At 55.4% G+C, this 15,562-nt stretch overlaps 4 protein-coding genes across 4 annotated transcripts; 3 read left to right on the top strand and 1 right to left on the bottom strand.

Annotated features, from left to right (window-relative positions):
• Positions 1-558: 558 nt before the first annotated feature.
• Positions 559-1,843, top strand: QBC33DRAFT_532506 (uncharacterized protein). The gene is made up of 3 exons (XM_060427382.1): positions 559-1,019; positions 1,200-1,288; positions 1,342-1,843. Exons 1-3 carry the CDS (start codon positions 733-735, stop codon positions 1,416-1,418), a joined length of 453 nt encoding a protein of 150 aa, XP_060285388.1. The 5' UTR covers positions 559-732; the 3' UTR covers positions 1,419-1,843.
• QBC33DRAFT_345728 (glutathione synthase) lies at positions 1,335-3,972 on the bottom strand. The gene is made up of 4 exons (XM_060423791.1): positions 3,207-3,972; positions 2,993-3,068; positions 2,771-2,928; positions 1,335-2,722 (listed from the first exon to the last, which is right to left on the bottom strand). The coding sequence occupies exons 1-4, from the start codon at positions 3,506-3,508 to the stop codon at positions 1,699-1,701; spliced, it is 1,560 nt and encodes a 519-aa protein (XP_060285387.1). The 5' UTR covers positions 3,509-3,972; the 3' UTR covers positions 1,335-1,698.
• Positions 3,973-5,093: 1,121 nt separating this feature from the next.
• Positions 5,094-11,069, top strand: QBC33DRAFT_513408 (uncharacterized protein; the record flags this gene model as incomplete). The annotated part of the gene is made up of 3 exons (XM_060425976.1): positions 5,094-9,654; positions 9,904-10,664; positions 10,746-11,069. 3 exons carry the CDS (start codon positions 5,094-5,096, stop codon positions 11,067-11,069), a joined length of 5,646 nt encoding a protein of 1,881 aa, XP_060285386.1.
• Positions 11,070-12,387: 1,318 nt separating this feature from the next.
• Positions 12,388-14,346, top strand: QBC33DRAFT_513407 (pyridoxal phosphate-dependent transferase; the record flags this gene model as incomplete). Its single annotated transcript, XM_060425975.1, has 2 exons — positions 12,388-12,736; positions 12,797-14,346. 2 exons carry the CDS (start codon positions 12,388-12,390, stop codon positions 14,344-14,346), a joined length of 1,899 nt encoding a protein of 632 aa, XP_060285385.1.
• Positions 14,347-15,562: the final 1,216 nt, after the last annotated feature.

The raw sequence follows: 15,562 nt of genomic DNA, 5'->3' as shown, positions 1-15,562 counted from the left end.
AATAGACAAAAGAGAATACTGGACGAGACAGCAGGTTTTCGACAGGTCAATAAACAATAAGACGAAGGGTCTGGATAGAGTTTATGAAGTGGGAATTGGTGGTGAGCGATCAAAGGGAGCGCTTATTGAGGCCTCTATTCAGACCAGAATCGGGAAAGGTCGATTGGCACGAGGGAGTTGCCAACAGACGACGTCACATATTCAAACTCCCACAAACTGAACAAATCCAGGAATCATCGCTCGAAGCTGTTTCTCAGCAGTGTTCTGAGGAACATGAGATATGAGCCTTCAGATATCCTGCCGGTGGAATTCCAATTTCCACGGATTTAGGAGGACTCATCATGGCTTGCAAGTTGTCCAACAAGAAGATATCACAAGCTGAAAGCTCTCGGCGGGCCACTTCGACCGGAGGTCCATTGATCGTCAAAATATAGCCGCACATGATGGCAAACGAAACGTGACTGTGTGATGTGTAAGCGGAGGTGAACCGTCCTTATTGATGTTATTCAGACCTCGACAATAAGGGGCGAGGAGACTCACTCAGGAGAGAAACGAAGCCCCACCCGCTGCGCCACATTCCCCAAAGTGTGGCTGGAAAGCAATTTAGTACGCCGCTCGGTCGCGTCCAAGCACCTGCAAAGGCGCGACATCACAGAAGCTCCTCATCCATCACCGCAACTCTTCCCTCCACCCCACCCCCAAACAAGCCAAACTCCAAGCAGAAAAGAAACCATGTCCTCCTTCCTCCGCACCGTCTCCCGCACCTCCGCTGTCGCCCGGCCCGGCGCCGCCCGCGCGTTCAGCAGCACTCCCGCCCGGCCCTTTGCGCGCATCACCATCGTCGGCCACCTCGCCGACACGCCGGAGGTGGTGCCGACGAGCACGGGCCGCGAGATTGTGCGCTACGCCGTCGCCAGCAACAGCGGGCCGCGCGACAACCGCACCACCAGCTGGTTCCGCGTCACGAGCTTCGAGGCCGAGGGCCCCAGGCGGGACTTCTTGCAGAGCGTGCCCAAGGGGTGCGTACTTTAGCTTTTTTCTCTCTCTCTTTCGATCTTGGGCCAGCTTGCTGTGTGGACTTGCCCCTGCTCTTTACGAGAAGATTAAGCAGTGGGGTTGGCTGCGGCTGTTTGATGGAGATGACCCCCGGTTCCCTGTTGTGGCTCTTGATGCTGACTCGGATTGTGCTCCGCCCACAGGTCGATGGTTTACGTGGAGGGCGATGCCACCATAAGCACCTATGAGGACGCCGAGGGCCAGAAGAAGACATCCCTGAACATTGTGCAGCGTGAGTAGGAGCCGATCGAACCACCCTTCTCCCGGGCTAACTATTGTCGATAGGGAGCATCGAGGTCCTGAAGCGGCCCCTTACGGCCGACTCGGGTGCGGAAACCGGAGCGGCTAGAGGCGGACAGTAAAGGGTTGTTGAGCTACTGTTGACGCTGCACCGAGCATCGTCGAACGCAGTTGTGGAGTCGAAACCTCTGACTTGTTTTGCTCGGTTACATGGGAACTCGCCGCTCAATGGCCCCTCTCCTTTGTCTTGTGTGATTCGGCGGGTGGGTGACTGGAGTGGTTGTACGGATCTCAAGTGTTTTCGGCTCCTATTTGTAATGCCATCCATACCCTATCGCAGATATTCCCAATGTAAGATTATTTTAGAGTGCCACACCTGCTCTGGCTCGACACCAAGCGCTCCTAGACGAGGTTACAGGAATCCATACAGCCGAAGCCTGCAGCAACACCGCCTTCTTCGCTCTGGTCGCCCTTGGTACGCAGAAGATACCCAGCATCCTCATTATGAAGAATCTCCCCGGTTTCCTGGTTCCAGACGCAAGTCCCGTATCTGCCCAGCTCACAGATCACGCCTCCCTGCTCCAGCTTGCCATTTCGTAGGATGATGTTTGTTACGGGAGGCGGCGTGATCAACTCCATCAAGATATACGAACTCCAGTGCGACTCCGGGATCGACTTGAGGTACGGCGGTATGGAACCGCGGTAGAAGTTATTCCCCCCGCCCTCTCGCTGCGGCTTCAGAACATACTTCTTGCAGTGCTCTGGATCGGTTGCCAGTTTGCGGGCAGCCAGACCGGCCTCGGAATCATCCATGGGGTAGATGTTTGTGAATGTCTGCCAGACGCTTCCGAACTGAGGCGAATCCTCCGGGATGAATCTGCTCAGTTCTGAAGGCGCGGATGCCGGTTTAGGCGTTGCAAGCACCTGCTGGACTTTCTTCGCTCCGGCGAGCTGAGTTAGCACTGTCGGACACTTGATGGCGGCCGACCGCTCAATATGATAACGGGCGTCCCAATCCGACGGCTGGGGGTAGTCTCCGGGCCCGTAACCGGCTCGGAGATAAACAACGGCAACTTCAAACACCTCTTCTGGGTTACTTGGGAGGCGGTAGAGGAGCTGGCGCTTGTCGGAGTTGGCGATGGTAGTTCTCTCTAGGATCTCGGCAAAAGGGAGGCGGAAGACTGGCGTTCTTCGGGAAGAGCTCTGCAGCTCATACTCGAGATGACGCTGGTCGAAGACATTCCTCTCTTCCCCCTGCACCAGGAAGATGACACAGGTCTTGAGGCCAATCTGCGATCCTCCATATGCCTCAAACGCGGCGCGAATGCCAGCAGCAAGACCCTCCGTACTCCCATTTTCTGGGAGATTATATCCGGCATGAGCGCCGGGGTTTCTCAGTAGAGGATACTCAGTGGCGGCGAGGAATCTGCCACGCATCAGGACTGCGTCTCAGCTGACAGTTTGGGGGCCTTACCTGTGGAGTGCAGAGGTTTTGGTTGACAGGCCACCAAACGAGGAAGCAATGGTGTTAAACTCGACTTGCTTTATCTGGGGAAGGGAGCCTGTCCCGGACTCATTCTGGTTTTCTTGATGAACCATATAGTCAGACCTAAAGAGGCCGAGAGATAGAGGCTGTGATATGTCAGCCCGCCCCCTGTGTATATATATATATACCCTCACACACCGCCATACATACTTGGACATAGCCCTCCTTCTTGACCCTCAGATGAACATCCCAAAGACGGGAAATAAAATCATCCCCACCAGCAACCCTGTCCCATTTCTCAGCATCAGGGGTAGCATCAGGGGTAACCTCAGGAAACCGCAGAAACTAATGGCCAGGATAACAGAGAGTCTGGCAGTAAAGAGTATGCCAGTTGAGCAACAGAGAGGCCAGCAAACAGACTTACTCCTTGACAATCTGGCCAATATATTCCTCATTATGGCTGATTCTAGCGTAGAGTTCATTGTAGGCTTTCTGAACCTCCTTGGCCTGTTCAAAGCAGACTTTTGGAAAGGGGCTTGGAAAGAGGGTGACAGGGGCACTTGATGCCAGAATGCCTTGGGGATCTGCCTCGGCAGGGGTAACTGAGGGAGGTGGTCGAACTGCAAGGCCGTTTCCAATAGTCCAGTCTTTGGCTACCTGGACCAACCTGCCACTCTCTGCCTCCTCGAGAGCTGGAGGGTACGAGTCCTTTGTCAGGGGAGCCATCCTGCCTGTAAATCACCAGGATTACTTGAAGTGGTCGGGGACTTTGGGGCAAAGAGACCACTGGAAGTTCGGAATCCTGCGTCTTTTGATGAGGCTGGGCCCAAACAGTTGTTGAATGCAGCTTACAAAGCAGATGAGCTTGGCTGTTTCTCGAAGCAAGTGGATGTGGTCGAGACACATCTAAAATCGTCTGCGACTTCGGTTTCCACCCCGCCATCCTCTGAGCGGGGCATTCTGGTGCCGCCCTAGCTCCTAGCTACACCCTACTATAGTCGGGTGGTACCCTTCTGCAACCTCCCCCCAAGTATGGATATGGTATGCCTGCCTTTCCCAAGACTTCATTAACTTATACAAGGTGTACCTAGGATCCAATTGACAGGACATCATGGATATCTACAATCCTATCTACCTACCTAGGTACCTACATAGGTAGGCTACCAGGTACTTATCAGGGAACATGGCTTTCACAGCAGGAGTGGGGGTCACGTTAGGTAGGTAGACAACTATTGGATTAGTCGCCAGACCCTCCAGTACCTATCTCCACTTAAACACGTGAACACGCTCCTCAACTATCTAGGTACCTAGGTACCCTGGACATCCTTGGTGTTCCATAGGTTGGGTAAGGTACCTATCTTCCATTCCTGTTGGACGCGGGTTGCCAATATATCGACCAACAGCAAGGCCCATTCTAAAACAAGCCACTCCCACAGCTGCGTTTGCAAGAGAGGAAGGTGGTTTTCGACAGTCCTGATAACAACGGATTCCAGTTCGACGCCGCATGCCTTCAAAGCTGCCTTTGAGCTTTGGCAGCAGAGGGCGGCGTCCTCGACAACTTCAGGTTCCATTTTCCTGCACATGAGCGGGAGGTGAGCGCGTTAAGTACCTACTCTTTTTCACCACCGACTCTCAACCCACCTTCACAAAACACCGCAGACCATTGCATCTTGTCAAAGGTAGTCAAGTCTGAGGGATCGGCGCTTACTTGCCTACCTAAAGGACGTTTCAACTTTCAAAGTCCTTTGCAGGTACTTGGGTCACCCTTGTTTGTCAGTGCTGCAGTCAAGCTTGAAGGTTCGAAAGGCTTCGAATCCATCAATCCTATCCTCACATCTCCCAATGTTGTATGTTGCATTTCCTAGACCCTGGCTGCCGTTGACTGTTCCTCCTGGCACCCTCTGTACAACTTTTCACCCTCCTTGCGCTTTATTTCCTTCCTTACCGTTGACCTCCAAAGTCAACCTCCAGACTCTAGACACCTCTCGTCTTCCTCCATCTCCCCCTCCCCCTCCATTCTTCTCATAGAAACCCTGGGAGCATAAGATAAGCCCAAGGGTAAGATCTGACTTCTGCAGCACACATCACATCTACACTGCACAGCCTTCCTTCTAGCCCATGTTCCTGCTCAGATCTGATTTTACGATCTATCATCTCTCAGCTTCAAACACAGTCAAAGAGCTTCGCTCACGTTCCTCCCAGCGTCTTTCATTCCTCCCCATACTTCTATTCTCTCCGTCGTCTGTTTTAACAACGCCAAACAATGCACTGACCTGTCCCTTAGACTGCCTCGATAGTCTCTCCTGCAAACATGGACTTGGTCCAGGATAATGATCCCTTCATATGGGATGCAGACCGGCTGCGAAAAGAGCTCTGCACGGCAGATCGAACATGGGATGCGCCGCCAAACCTCAAGTTTCCTCACCCTGATCGGCTGGCCGATAAGCTACTTGACCTGGAGATTGATGGCGAGTCACTGCTCATTTATCGAGACATGATGGGCTCCCTAGCATCTCTCATGGTAGACCTTGGTATCAACAAAGTGCCACAGCAGCTGTCCTTCTGCGCAGTCGTGCAGCTATTGCAAGCACGCAGCCCAGCATATCGACGCTGGAAGAAGAACCAGAATGGAGCTCCAGATATCCCAGACTCAGATGTGGACATGGACGACCATCTGCCGATGCCCCCCATCTCTGAGACCTCTCCAGCCCTTCGGTCAGCAGAGGCCACAGCAGAGAGCTCCGCCACAGCTTTACGGTCCGAGGACCCCGGAGGGATCGACCAGGCAACCGCTACTTTCCCATCTGCTTCAGAAGAGCCACCAATGAAGAAACAGAAGAGGATTGTTCCAACTACTATCAGCACCTCCCCTCGCCACAGTTCTATGCCAAACTTCATACCAACTGAGGCCGATCGCTTCACCCATGCAGACCCACTCTCCTCCCATCTTCAGAACTCTCTTCAGGATGGTGCCTCCGACTTTGCATACCTCGGAGCAGCCAAGCTAACATCCCAGGACATGTTTGGCCCTGACATGTCAAGCGACCAAGACTCAGCTGACCAATTCACATGGGTCAAGTCTGGCCGTCTCCCCCCTGGACGGCAGTTGCAAGTCAATCGGGCCATGAAGAAATACCTGAGACTGGCGGACTCTACGGCGGACACCCCTAGCACTCCCTCGGAGAAGGATAAGGTCCTTCCTCTATTTGGCGAATCTGACGATGAGTACGACTCCGATACATACCGGGAGATGGAGATGGAGGAAGAAGAGCGAATCAAGGCTGCAGCCTTGGAGCGGAAGATGTTGAGCAAGGATGAGGTGGATGGTGTTATCAGCGACGCCATACAAGCTCTGGCAGACCTCTGGGCAGAGACTAAGAAACCAGTGTGGGATCGGAAGGCATTGGGGCTCTGGAACCGGCACAAACATGCAGGTATACGAAGGTCTGAAGTTGACAAGGCCTTGAGCCGCCGGAAGAGACTGGACGCCCGAATCGCTCGGATCTGCAAAGAGATGGGCCAGGACAAGTGGCGGAATAGGGACGAGCTTCAACGGCAGACAGCCTCCTTGGAGCTCAGCGTGTTTGACAGGGAATACGAGTGCTGGCTTATGAAGATGCTCAACAATCCTACCCCGCCACCGAAACCCAACAGGCTCTCAAGGCCGACTCTGCCGCCAAAAAAGCCAGCCGCAACCAATGAGGGCGACGAGGAGATCCTGACGAGCGATTCCGATAGTGGATTCGATGACTTCATTGTCGATGATGAGCGCATGGATATTGAGCCTGATCTAGGCGATGCATCGATGGAGGATTCACGGATGGAGCTAGACCCTAGACTGGAAAGCTCCCCTGGCCCAAGTTCTCCTGGCCCAAGTTCTCCCGGCCCAAGTTCTCCTGGCCCAAGGACTCCTGGCCCATCTCTGCTTGATCACCAAACCCCGGCCAGCGAAGCGGTCGACTACGATCTCACGCAGATCGAAGATCAGCAACCAACACCGGACCCCGAGACGCCTAGCCGACATCCTCCCGGGACGAAAAACACACCAATAGACCTCGCCCCTTCGCCTGCCGACACCACATTCCAGGCCCCGGACCGGATCCCCGGCCTTGACGACCCGGCTGCGCTTGTGAAAGTCGGCTCAGCATACTGGGAAAGGGTCAACGATCCCGAACGCCTGGTGGTTACCGTCTTACATACCTGGGATTTATCTGAACGCACAAGTCTGTTGACCTGCGTCGAGGAAAGCGGATCAGATGAGCTATGGCAGAAACTCATCATGCGAGCCACGGAAAAGGGGGAACTTAGCCCTGTCCAAGACAAAATGACCGAAGAGGACAGCATCGACAAGGTTGCCTTCATGCTGGCCAGACTGTTTGAGGTCTACGCCAGTTGCTCCTCGGCTAGATCACGAGAGACGGCCCGGTTGAGGCGGCCCACCATTGGGCGAATCCATTCCCACTCATCATTGTTCGACAAGTTTTGCCAACTGCTACGGGGGGTTGAGCCTGCTCCTTCTGCGCCGGCCATCCCGATCAAGATCAAGGTCAAGCGCCCAAGAAACGCCGCACAAGACAACGATGAGCCTGATGTTGGAGTCGGAGATGACGAAGAGGAGGATATCCAAACAGCCTCGTCTGATTCGGAAGACGACCTGCCGCTCTCCCCGGCTAACAAACGGCGACAGCGCAAGGTTGTCCGTGATAGGGCGGCCGAGGATATCCAAGAAATCAATGCCCGGCAGAAAAAAGAGTACGAGGAACGCAGACGCTTGCTGCGGGAGAGGCTGGCCGTTTCGGGGTCAGTATCTGCAGACATGAGCCAGTTTATCATCAACGACGCGAAGCAGGATGACCAGGGTTTCATTTACGTGCATCAGCATATTGCTGGTAGGGTCAAGCCACATCAGGTTGAGGGGATTCGGTTCATGTGGAACCAGGTCGTCGTGCTCCGACAGGGCTGCCTCCTGGCACATACCATGGGCCTCGGAAAGACGATGCAAGTGATCACACTGCTTGTCGCCATCGCTGAGGCCTCGCGCTCCCAGGATAAATCCATCTCCTCCCAGGTTCCCGGCAATCTCAAAAAGTCGAAGACCCTGGTGTTGTGCCCCGCCGGACTGGTCGACAATTGGGTGGACGAGCTCCTCATCTGGTCACCCCAGGATACTGCGCATGTATCACTGCTTGGAAGCCTCTCCAAGATCAATGCGTCTCTGGATGCGGAACAACGCAAGGCTAGAGTCCGCCGGTGGGCAGAGGACGGTGGTGTTCTAGTCATAGGCTACACCATGTTTGTCGCCATGTGCAAGGACGACGAGATGCGTGACCTCTTGTGGCAGAAGCCACACATCGTCATCGCAGATGAAGCGCATCATCTGAAGAAGCAGCAGTCGCAGGCCCACAAGGCCACTGCAAACTTCAGGACGGCCAACCGCATAGCGATGACTGGCACTCCATTGGCGAACAACGTCGGGGACTACTACGCCATGATCAACTGGGTTGCGCCCAACTACCTGGGGTCACCCAAGGATTTCACAAAGGACTACGAAAAACCGATCAAACAAGGTCTCTATTCCGACAGCAGTGCCAGCGATAAGAGAATTGCCTTGAAGAAGCTCCACATGCTGAAGCAGACAGTCGCGCCCAAGGTCCACAGGATGGGAATAGCCGCTCTAAAGGACGACCTACCCACAAAGAAGGAATTTGTCATCTACCTTCGTCTGACGGATGTCCAGATGGCGGCGTATCGGGCTTATGCCGACCACGTGCTCAACGACGACAAGGTCACAAGTCAAATGGCCGGGCCGAAGATATGGGCCTTCGTGGCTATCCTGTCGAGTCTCCTAGCCCACCCTTATGTCTTCCGGGAAAAGCTCCAGAAACGGAAGGATGAGTTGGCTGTCGCACAAGGGAGCCGCGCGGGGCCGTCCAAGAGTGGCTCGGCTGCTGCAAAGGGGAGCTGCTTAGGGCTGTTCAACAAGAGTGGCTTGGCTGGTGCAAGAAGCGGCCGCGCAGAAGCGGCCACGTCTACCGATGATGAGTCCAATGAGTCACGCGTGGAATTTCCAGAGACCCTGTTGAGCGATGTCTTGGCGACGGTTTCCACCCGGAACATAGAGGACTTTGATTTGTCTTGGAAAATCATGCTCCTCACGCGCATCCTAGACGAGTCTAAACGGGCGGGCGACAAGGTCTTGGTGTTCTCACAGCTGCTCACAACACTCGACTTTATTGAGGAGGTCTGCCGCCGTCAAAAGCGAAACTTCTCGCGGCTGGATGGGAACACGCCTGCTTCCGAACGGCAGAGCAGTGTTAAGCGCTTCAACACGGACAAAGGGTCTGACGTATATCTGATCACGACGAAGGCTGGGGGAGTTGGCCTGAACATTTACGGAGCTAATCGAGTCGTCCTCTTTGACTTCAAGTTTGTGCCTACCGATGAGCAGCAGGCTGTCGGCCGCGCATACAGGATCGGTCAGAAGAAGCCAGTCTACGTCTACTGGCTGATCGCCGGCGGAACGTTCGAGACGGTAGTCCAAAACCGATCCGTCTTCAAGTCCCAGCTCGCATCGCGAATTGTCGACAAGAAGAACCCCATCGCCTGGTCCAAGCGGAATGGCGACTACTTTAAAGACCCCACGATCCCCCCCAAGGCTAAGAACCTTGCAGAGTATCTGGGAAAGGACACGGTGCTTGATGCTCTGCTCAACTCGGCGGACTTGGAAGATGGCATCAGGTCTATCATCATGACCGAGACCTTCGAGGAGGAAGATCCGGATGACAATATACTCACCAGTGAGGATAGGAAGGAGATCTCTGACTTCATTGCGATGAACCAGCGGCGCCTTCGGGAGCCGGAACAGACTGGCCGTGAGTCGTCCCTGCAGCGCCCCGCGGCGTCTGCAACTCCTGAGACACTTGAGACAACTAAGACACCAGATCGGCTGACCAGGTGGATGATCAAAATCAAAGTCCCCGAGCACATGAGGCAGATCCCCGTACAGCCAACAACTCCCCTGACGGCGGCTAACCTTTCTAGCCTCTCTAACCACCGTAACCTCCCTCCCACCACCCCCCCCCTCCTTAGCCCTATCGTCCCTAACTCGTCTCCTCCGGCAGGACCGGCGACGGGAAGCGGGCTTGCTCGAGTGCCTGCCGAGTGGGCTCGACGTCCTACTCATGGGACCCCTCCACAGCCGGCGCAAGTGCCAGCAGCTTCCCCGCAGACACCCCTCCCGCTTCGGTTTCCGATCGGTGCGCGCCCGAATGAGCCGTCCTCGACATCGTCATTGCCGGCACCAGCCAAAACTCCTCTGCAGGAGGGGGCTGTTGTTCCAGAGGTACCAGCCCAACTACTTCGGGCCATATCCCCCCCGCGTATCGTGTCTCAGCGGGCATCAAATCCGAGGCCCCTCGGGGCAATGGAACCAGTGGCAGGAGCAGGCACCCAGATACGGGGCCCGGTCATCAGCCCACCGCAACAGCCACAATTGCCGGCGGGACCTCATAGCAACGTGGGCCAGCTCAATATAACTTCGAAGAAAGCAGATTTCCTGCGCATGCTGAGCGTGGCTTATGACGCATTGCCGCTGTACCGGCGTAAATTCCTGGCGCCGCCGCACACGGTCGTTGCCCAGGTCCAGGAGACTCTGGACAGCCAGCCTCAACCTATGAAAGGTGTAGTTCTGCTGGACCACTGGGTGTCGCTGCTGAAAGCTGTCCAGCATCTGAACGTTGCGAAATCGTTGATTGTTGGTGTCATTCGGCCTCCAAAGCTGGCCATGATGACCCGCATCGAGCTGGAACAGCTTATAGCGCAGTCCACGACCATGTCGGAGCTTGAGTTCAATGCTATGCTGTGGAACCGCGAGGGCCCAGATGTAGGCGCTTCTACTCCGACCCACCCAGTTGCGCAAGACAAAGAGAGGCTAGGGCTCGACTGACTCGACCTTAATACACAGCATCTTCACAACAACAGTATGCGGAAATCCACCTCACTAGGCCTGTCGACGACCGGCGATGCGGCCGACGATGCGATCGACGATGCGATCGGCGAAGCGAAGGTGAAAGCCACCGACATGCATGTCATCATGCGAGAGATTCAACGGAGCAAGGACTGCGACGGCACTGCGGATCGACCGCCTCGTCTTCCGAATTGGGCGCAGAGGGAACTGACCAAAGAGAGATCTAAGAAACGCGATGGTTCAGCAACCCCCTCAATCCCGCAAACCCCTTCCCGCCTACGTCCGGGAGACTCGATCGATTCACCTCAGGTCATCGACTAATAATATCCATCCCTACAGAAGCTTCAAATTGAGTTTCGCACACGGGCTAACGAACAGGCTACTTTGCTTCCTGTCTTTCGGCCTTTTCTTTTTTCTTTTTTACTTTTTCTTTCTTCCTTTCATCTTTGGCTTGTTGGCATGGACACTTGGGAGATACCCCCTAACTGCCCTTCGGGACTGGAGTTATGGCATATGGTGGATCCATTTGGCTTTCAAAGACCGGCGCCGGGGAATGGAAAGATTTTTTCTGACTCTCGCACATAATACCCGTGGGCGTATTGCATTCATAGCTGCTGGGAATGGGATGACGGGCGGGTTGAGTGCCTGTGTCTGTACCTTAAATACCTACTCTCGAGGGATGGATACAGACATATCTTTTGGGCGACTGCGGCGTCAATGCGTGCGTGAAATGAATGACAATTCTGAGCTTTTGTCACGTGCCCCGACGTCACGGAGTGTGGCTCATCAGCTCACCTCACTGGGGACCGGGTGTTCGGCTTCCCGGTCGGCTCCCAGTCTACTATGGTAGTTGAACTGCTATGTAGTAGCACGCAGTACCTTAACTTGCTCACACAGGTAATATGGAGACGGGACCTGTCATTGAGATATATGTCAATGATACCATACTTTTGCTCGGCCCCACGGACCAGGATGCATAGGTAGGTATGTACGCAGTAGGTTTTGGCTACCCAGAGTTCTGATATCCCTTGGAAGTAGGCACCTAGGTAGGTTTGGAAGGTTTGACTCTTGTAGAGCTAAACAACGATTGCATTATGCTAGGTACTTGAATAAACATCGCGTGGTCCGGAGATATTTCGGTACCGCATACGGAGTCAGTTAACGATTTTGTACGAAGTACCTGCGGGGTTTGATGAAGGCTCGTTCACAGTACTAGACGTCTCGACCGATAGTAGCCAATCAGGATAAAGGTAATTGTCCCCAGAATCCGATCTAGATTCTAGGCGTCGCAACGGCAGCAAAAGGCCTTTTTTCCCTTAAATACCCAGGTACAGTCACTCAACTCTGTCCTCTTACCCATTAGCAACAACCTAACTCTCCCAAAAAATCGCAAACTCACCCGTCTTAAGAACATCCTCTTGGGGTTTCTCCGTATAGTCTTTCCGCTGCTTCCTTCGGCCAGAAGTTTTGCTCCGGATTGGCGCAGCAATTAACGGTGCGACTTTTGTCCATCCCTGTTTCTCTCTCCTTTTTGCCCCTCCCCCCCTCGACCCTTGCTTCATTCTAACAGATATCCTCAGCGTCCTTCATCTTAAGTTGCCTTGCACATTTATCTACTCGATCTTCTCGGACTATCGCCATGGATTCGGTTCTCCGCCAGTCCAAGGCCATGTGCCCCTTCATGAAGAAGGCGTCTGTTGCCACCCTCCGCGCCATGTCGACGGCCACCCGTCCCCAGGCCTCCCCCTGCGGCGGGACCATCTCCAAGCTGCAGGTGCTGGCCCACCGCTGCCCTGTCATGGGGAAAGCCCTGGCTGTCCAGTCCGCCCGCTTTGGCCGTGCTGGCATTCCGGGAGCTCACCCCATCGCCAGGGCCTCGACCTTCTCTGGCGACTCGGGCAGGGCCCAGAAGGCGAAGCTGCACACCGGCCGCTCGTCCCAGGCCCAGCCTATCGATGCGCAGTCGCTGTTCAAGTCGCGTGCCAAGAGTGAGAAACTCCCAGATCCGCTCAATTGCTATCCAGCGTTGCTAACGAGCTGTTCGTCAGCCGAACTTCCCCCGGGCATCTCGGTCGGCCGCCAGTCTGCCGCCACCCCGGCTCAAAGCAAGGACGCCGCCGGTGGAGAGCGTCATGTTGGCAAGTTCAGCTATGAGAACTTCTACGACGTCGAACTTGAGAAGAAACACAAGGACAAGTCGTACCGCTACTTCAACAACATCAATCGCCTTGCGAAGGAGTTTCCCCGCGCCCATATGTCCAGCAAGGAGGACCGCGTCACCGTCTGGTGCGCCAACGACTACCTTGGCATGGGCCGCAACCCCAACGTGCTGAAGGCGATGCACGAGACGCTCGACGAGTACGGAGCCGGCGCGGGTGGCACGCGGAACATCTCGGGCCATAACAGGCATGCGGTGGAGCTCGAGGGAACCATCGCCAAACTCCACGCGAAGGAATCCGCATTGGTCTTCAGCTCTTGCTACGTGGCTAACGATGCGACTCTCGCTACACTGGGCAGCAAGTTGCCCGATTGCGTGATCCTGTCCGACAGTTTGAATCACGCATCCATGATCCAGGGCATCCGTCACTCTGGGGCCAGGAAGTTAATCTTCAAACACAACGACGTTCAGGACCTGGAGGCCAAGCTGGCGTCCTTGCCTCTCCATGTCCCCAAGATTATCGCATTCGAATCCGTCTACAGCATGTGCGGCTCGATCGGGCCGATCGAGGCCATCTGTGATCTCGCGGAGAAGTACGGCGCGCTTACCTTCCTCGACGAAGTTCATGCCGTCGGGATGTACGGACCACACGGCGCCGGCGTGGCAGAGCATCTCGACTTTGAGGCCCACGCCCAGGGCAGACCGCGCGGGACGATCCAGGACCGCATTGATATCATTACCGGAACCCTCGGCAAGGCATACGGCTGTGTCGGCGGCTACATCGCCGGCAGCGCCAAGTTCATCGACACGGTCCGCTCCCTTGCTCCCGGTTTCATCTTCACAACGTCACTCCCGCCGGCCGTCATGGCCGGCGCGAAGGCCGCCATCGAATACCAGATGGAATACGACGGCGACCGTCGCCTCCAGCAGCTACACACCCGGGCCGTCAAGGAGGCGCTGAACGAGCGGGACATCCCCGTGATCCCGAACCCGAGCCACATCATCCCCATCCTGGTGGGCAACCCCGAGCTCGCCAAGACGGCGAGCGACATGCTGCTGCGGGACCACCAAATCTACGTGCAGAGCATCAACTACCCGACGGTGCCCGTCGGCCAGGAGCGGCTGCGCATCACCCCGACCCCGGGCCATACCAAGGAGTACCGCGACCAGCTCGTCGGGGCCGTCGAGTCGATCTGGGGCGAGCTCGGCATCAAGCGCACCAGCGAGTGGGCCGCCGAGGGCGGCTTCATCGGCGTGGGCGAGCCGCGCGGCCACGAGGAGCAGCCCCTCTGGACCGACGAGAACCTCGGCATCGCCCAGGCCGCCCGCGAGATCCGCGCCGCCGAGCCCGAGCCGCTATGCCGCAGCCGCTTCACCGAGAGGCTCCTGGAGCGCGAGATGAAGGGCGCCAGTATCGCCGTGGGCGCCGCCGCCGCTTGATCGTCTTGTCGCCAGACCTCTGAAAAGTCGTCCCTACTTGTTTTTTGGGATGCTGCTGGATTTGTTTTTAACCGTTGCCTGTGAATCGTTGCAGGGGAGCTCATCTGACCCGGTGGACACGTTCTTTGGAGCGGAGCAACGACAGCGCTCGCGGCCTCCGGTATATTGGTGGATATCCGGATATGGTGACCGCCCGATCATGTTTCAATTCGCTCGCCTGCTGTTGTGGATGGCTATCCTGGCCCTATGCTTGGCCAGTCATCTAGGAAATAGCTTTGGATGATGAAAAATATATAGAGACATGGCATCGCCACTGGGCGATTTATTGCCAGATAACTTGTTGTCTCCTATTTGCTAAGTAGGTGTGAGTGTGGGCGTAGCTGACTGATTTCACCGACGAGATGGAACAGCCCTCGGATACCGGAATCACATTTAAGGGTAACCTCGTGGAAGCGTTGCGTTGTGGCTTGAACGTGAGTTCCCAACAGAGGTTGGCTCCTTGCCAAGCACCGGCACTCCCAGTCGCCGGCAGGTGTCCAATGAGACATGCAGGATGACCTGTCATGTAGGTTCCGAATACCTTTTAGACCTTTGGGACGGCTGGCATACATGACTTGGACTACAGAGCCTGGCTAACAGAGGGGGTTAATCAGGGAATATTCAGGGGGGGATGCACTCGGCTGAGTTGAGAATCCAGGCCAGGGCTCAATCTTGATGCCGAATATCTGCTCTCTGGGTAAATTCGGCCAAGAGGAACTTTCTTCAATGGACTCTCAGAGCCGCTGAATGGTTCTCCTATTTATCCGCGCCTGGGCGCACTTACTCCCACATATTTAGGAATGGCTATACTACCTACCCCACAGCCCAGGCCTTGGCTTTGCTTGAAAGAAAGCTTGAACAGGGGCGTTGCAGCGAAGCCCCCTGGCCCTGGATGGCCTCTTTCTGGGACCATGATATAAATGCCGGGCTGGGAGCTCGAGTTCTTCTCATGACACCAACAAGTACCGGCTTCGTGGTCGACTGGTCTGTCAGACGACAACCCCAACTTACGCCGGTTTGGAGCTTGCAAGTTGGGGTCGACCTGTAATTAATATGCCGGATAACAGGCAATATGATGCTCTCCTGTGGTTCCCCCAAAGGAGGAGTAAAAGGTGTCAGATCCCGGTGAGAGTGGGCTGTATTAAGAACGTAGCTCGTTAAAGATGATAAGGGAGTG

The sequence above is a fragment of the Phialemonium atrogriseum genome, assembly GCF_030411735.1.
Source record: "Phialemonium atrogriseum strain 8032-3 unplaced genomic scaffold QBC33scaffold_7, whole genome shotgun sequence".
Taxonomy (NCBI): domain Eukaryota; kingdom Fungi; phylum Ascomycota; class Sordariomycetes; order Cephalothecales; family Cephalothecaceae; genus Phialemonium; species Phialemonium atrogriseum.
The sequence above is the reverse complement of the archived record's forward strand: the minus strand, read 5'-3'. Positions and strand labels throughout refer to the sequence as shown.

What these genes read in the sequence shown, in the direction of transcription:
- QBC33DRAFT_532506 (XM_060427382.1), top strand. Translation starts at nt 733, where the DNA reads ATGTCCTCCTTCCTCCGCACCGTCTCCCGCACCTCCGCTGTCGCCCGG. An exon ending in TTGCAGAGCGTGCCCAAGGG is followed by an intron (nt 1,020 to 1,199) that starts GTGCGTACTTTA and finishes CTCCGCCCACAG; the next exon opens with GTCGATGGTTTACGTGGAGG. An exon ending in ATCCCTGAACATTGTGCAGC is followed by an intron (nt 1,289 to 1,341) that starts GTGAGTAGGAGC and finishes TATTGTCGATAG; the next exon opens with GGAGCATCGAGGTCCTGAAG.
- QBC33DRAFT_345728 (XM_060423791.1), bottom strand. Translation starts at nt 3,508, where the DNA reads ATGGCTCCCCTGACAAAGGACTCGTACCCTCCAGCTCTCGAGGAGGCA. An exon ending in AGAAGGAGGGCTATGTCCAA is followed by an intron (nt 2,929 to 2,992) that starts GTATGTATGGCG and finishes GACATATCACAG; the next exon opens with CCTCTATCTCTCGGCCTCTT. An exon ending in AAAACCTCTGCACTCCACAG is followed by an intron (nt 2,723 to 2,770) that starts GTAAGGCCCCCA and finishes GATGCGTGGCAG; the next exon opens with ATTCCTCGCCGCCACTGAGT.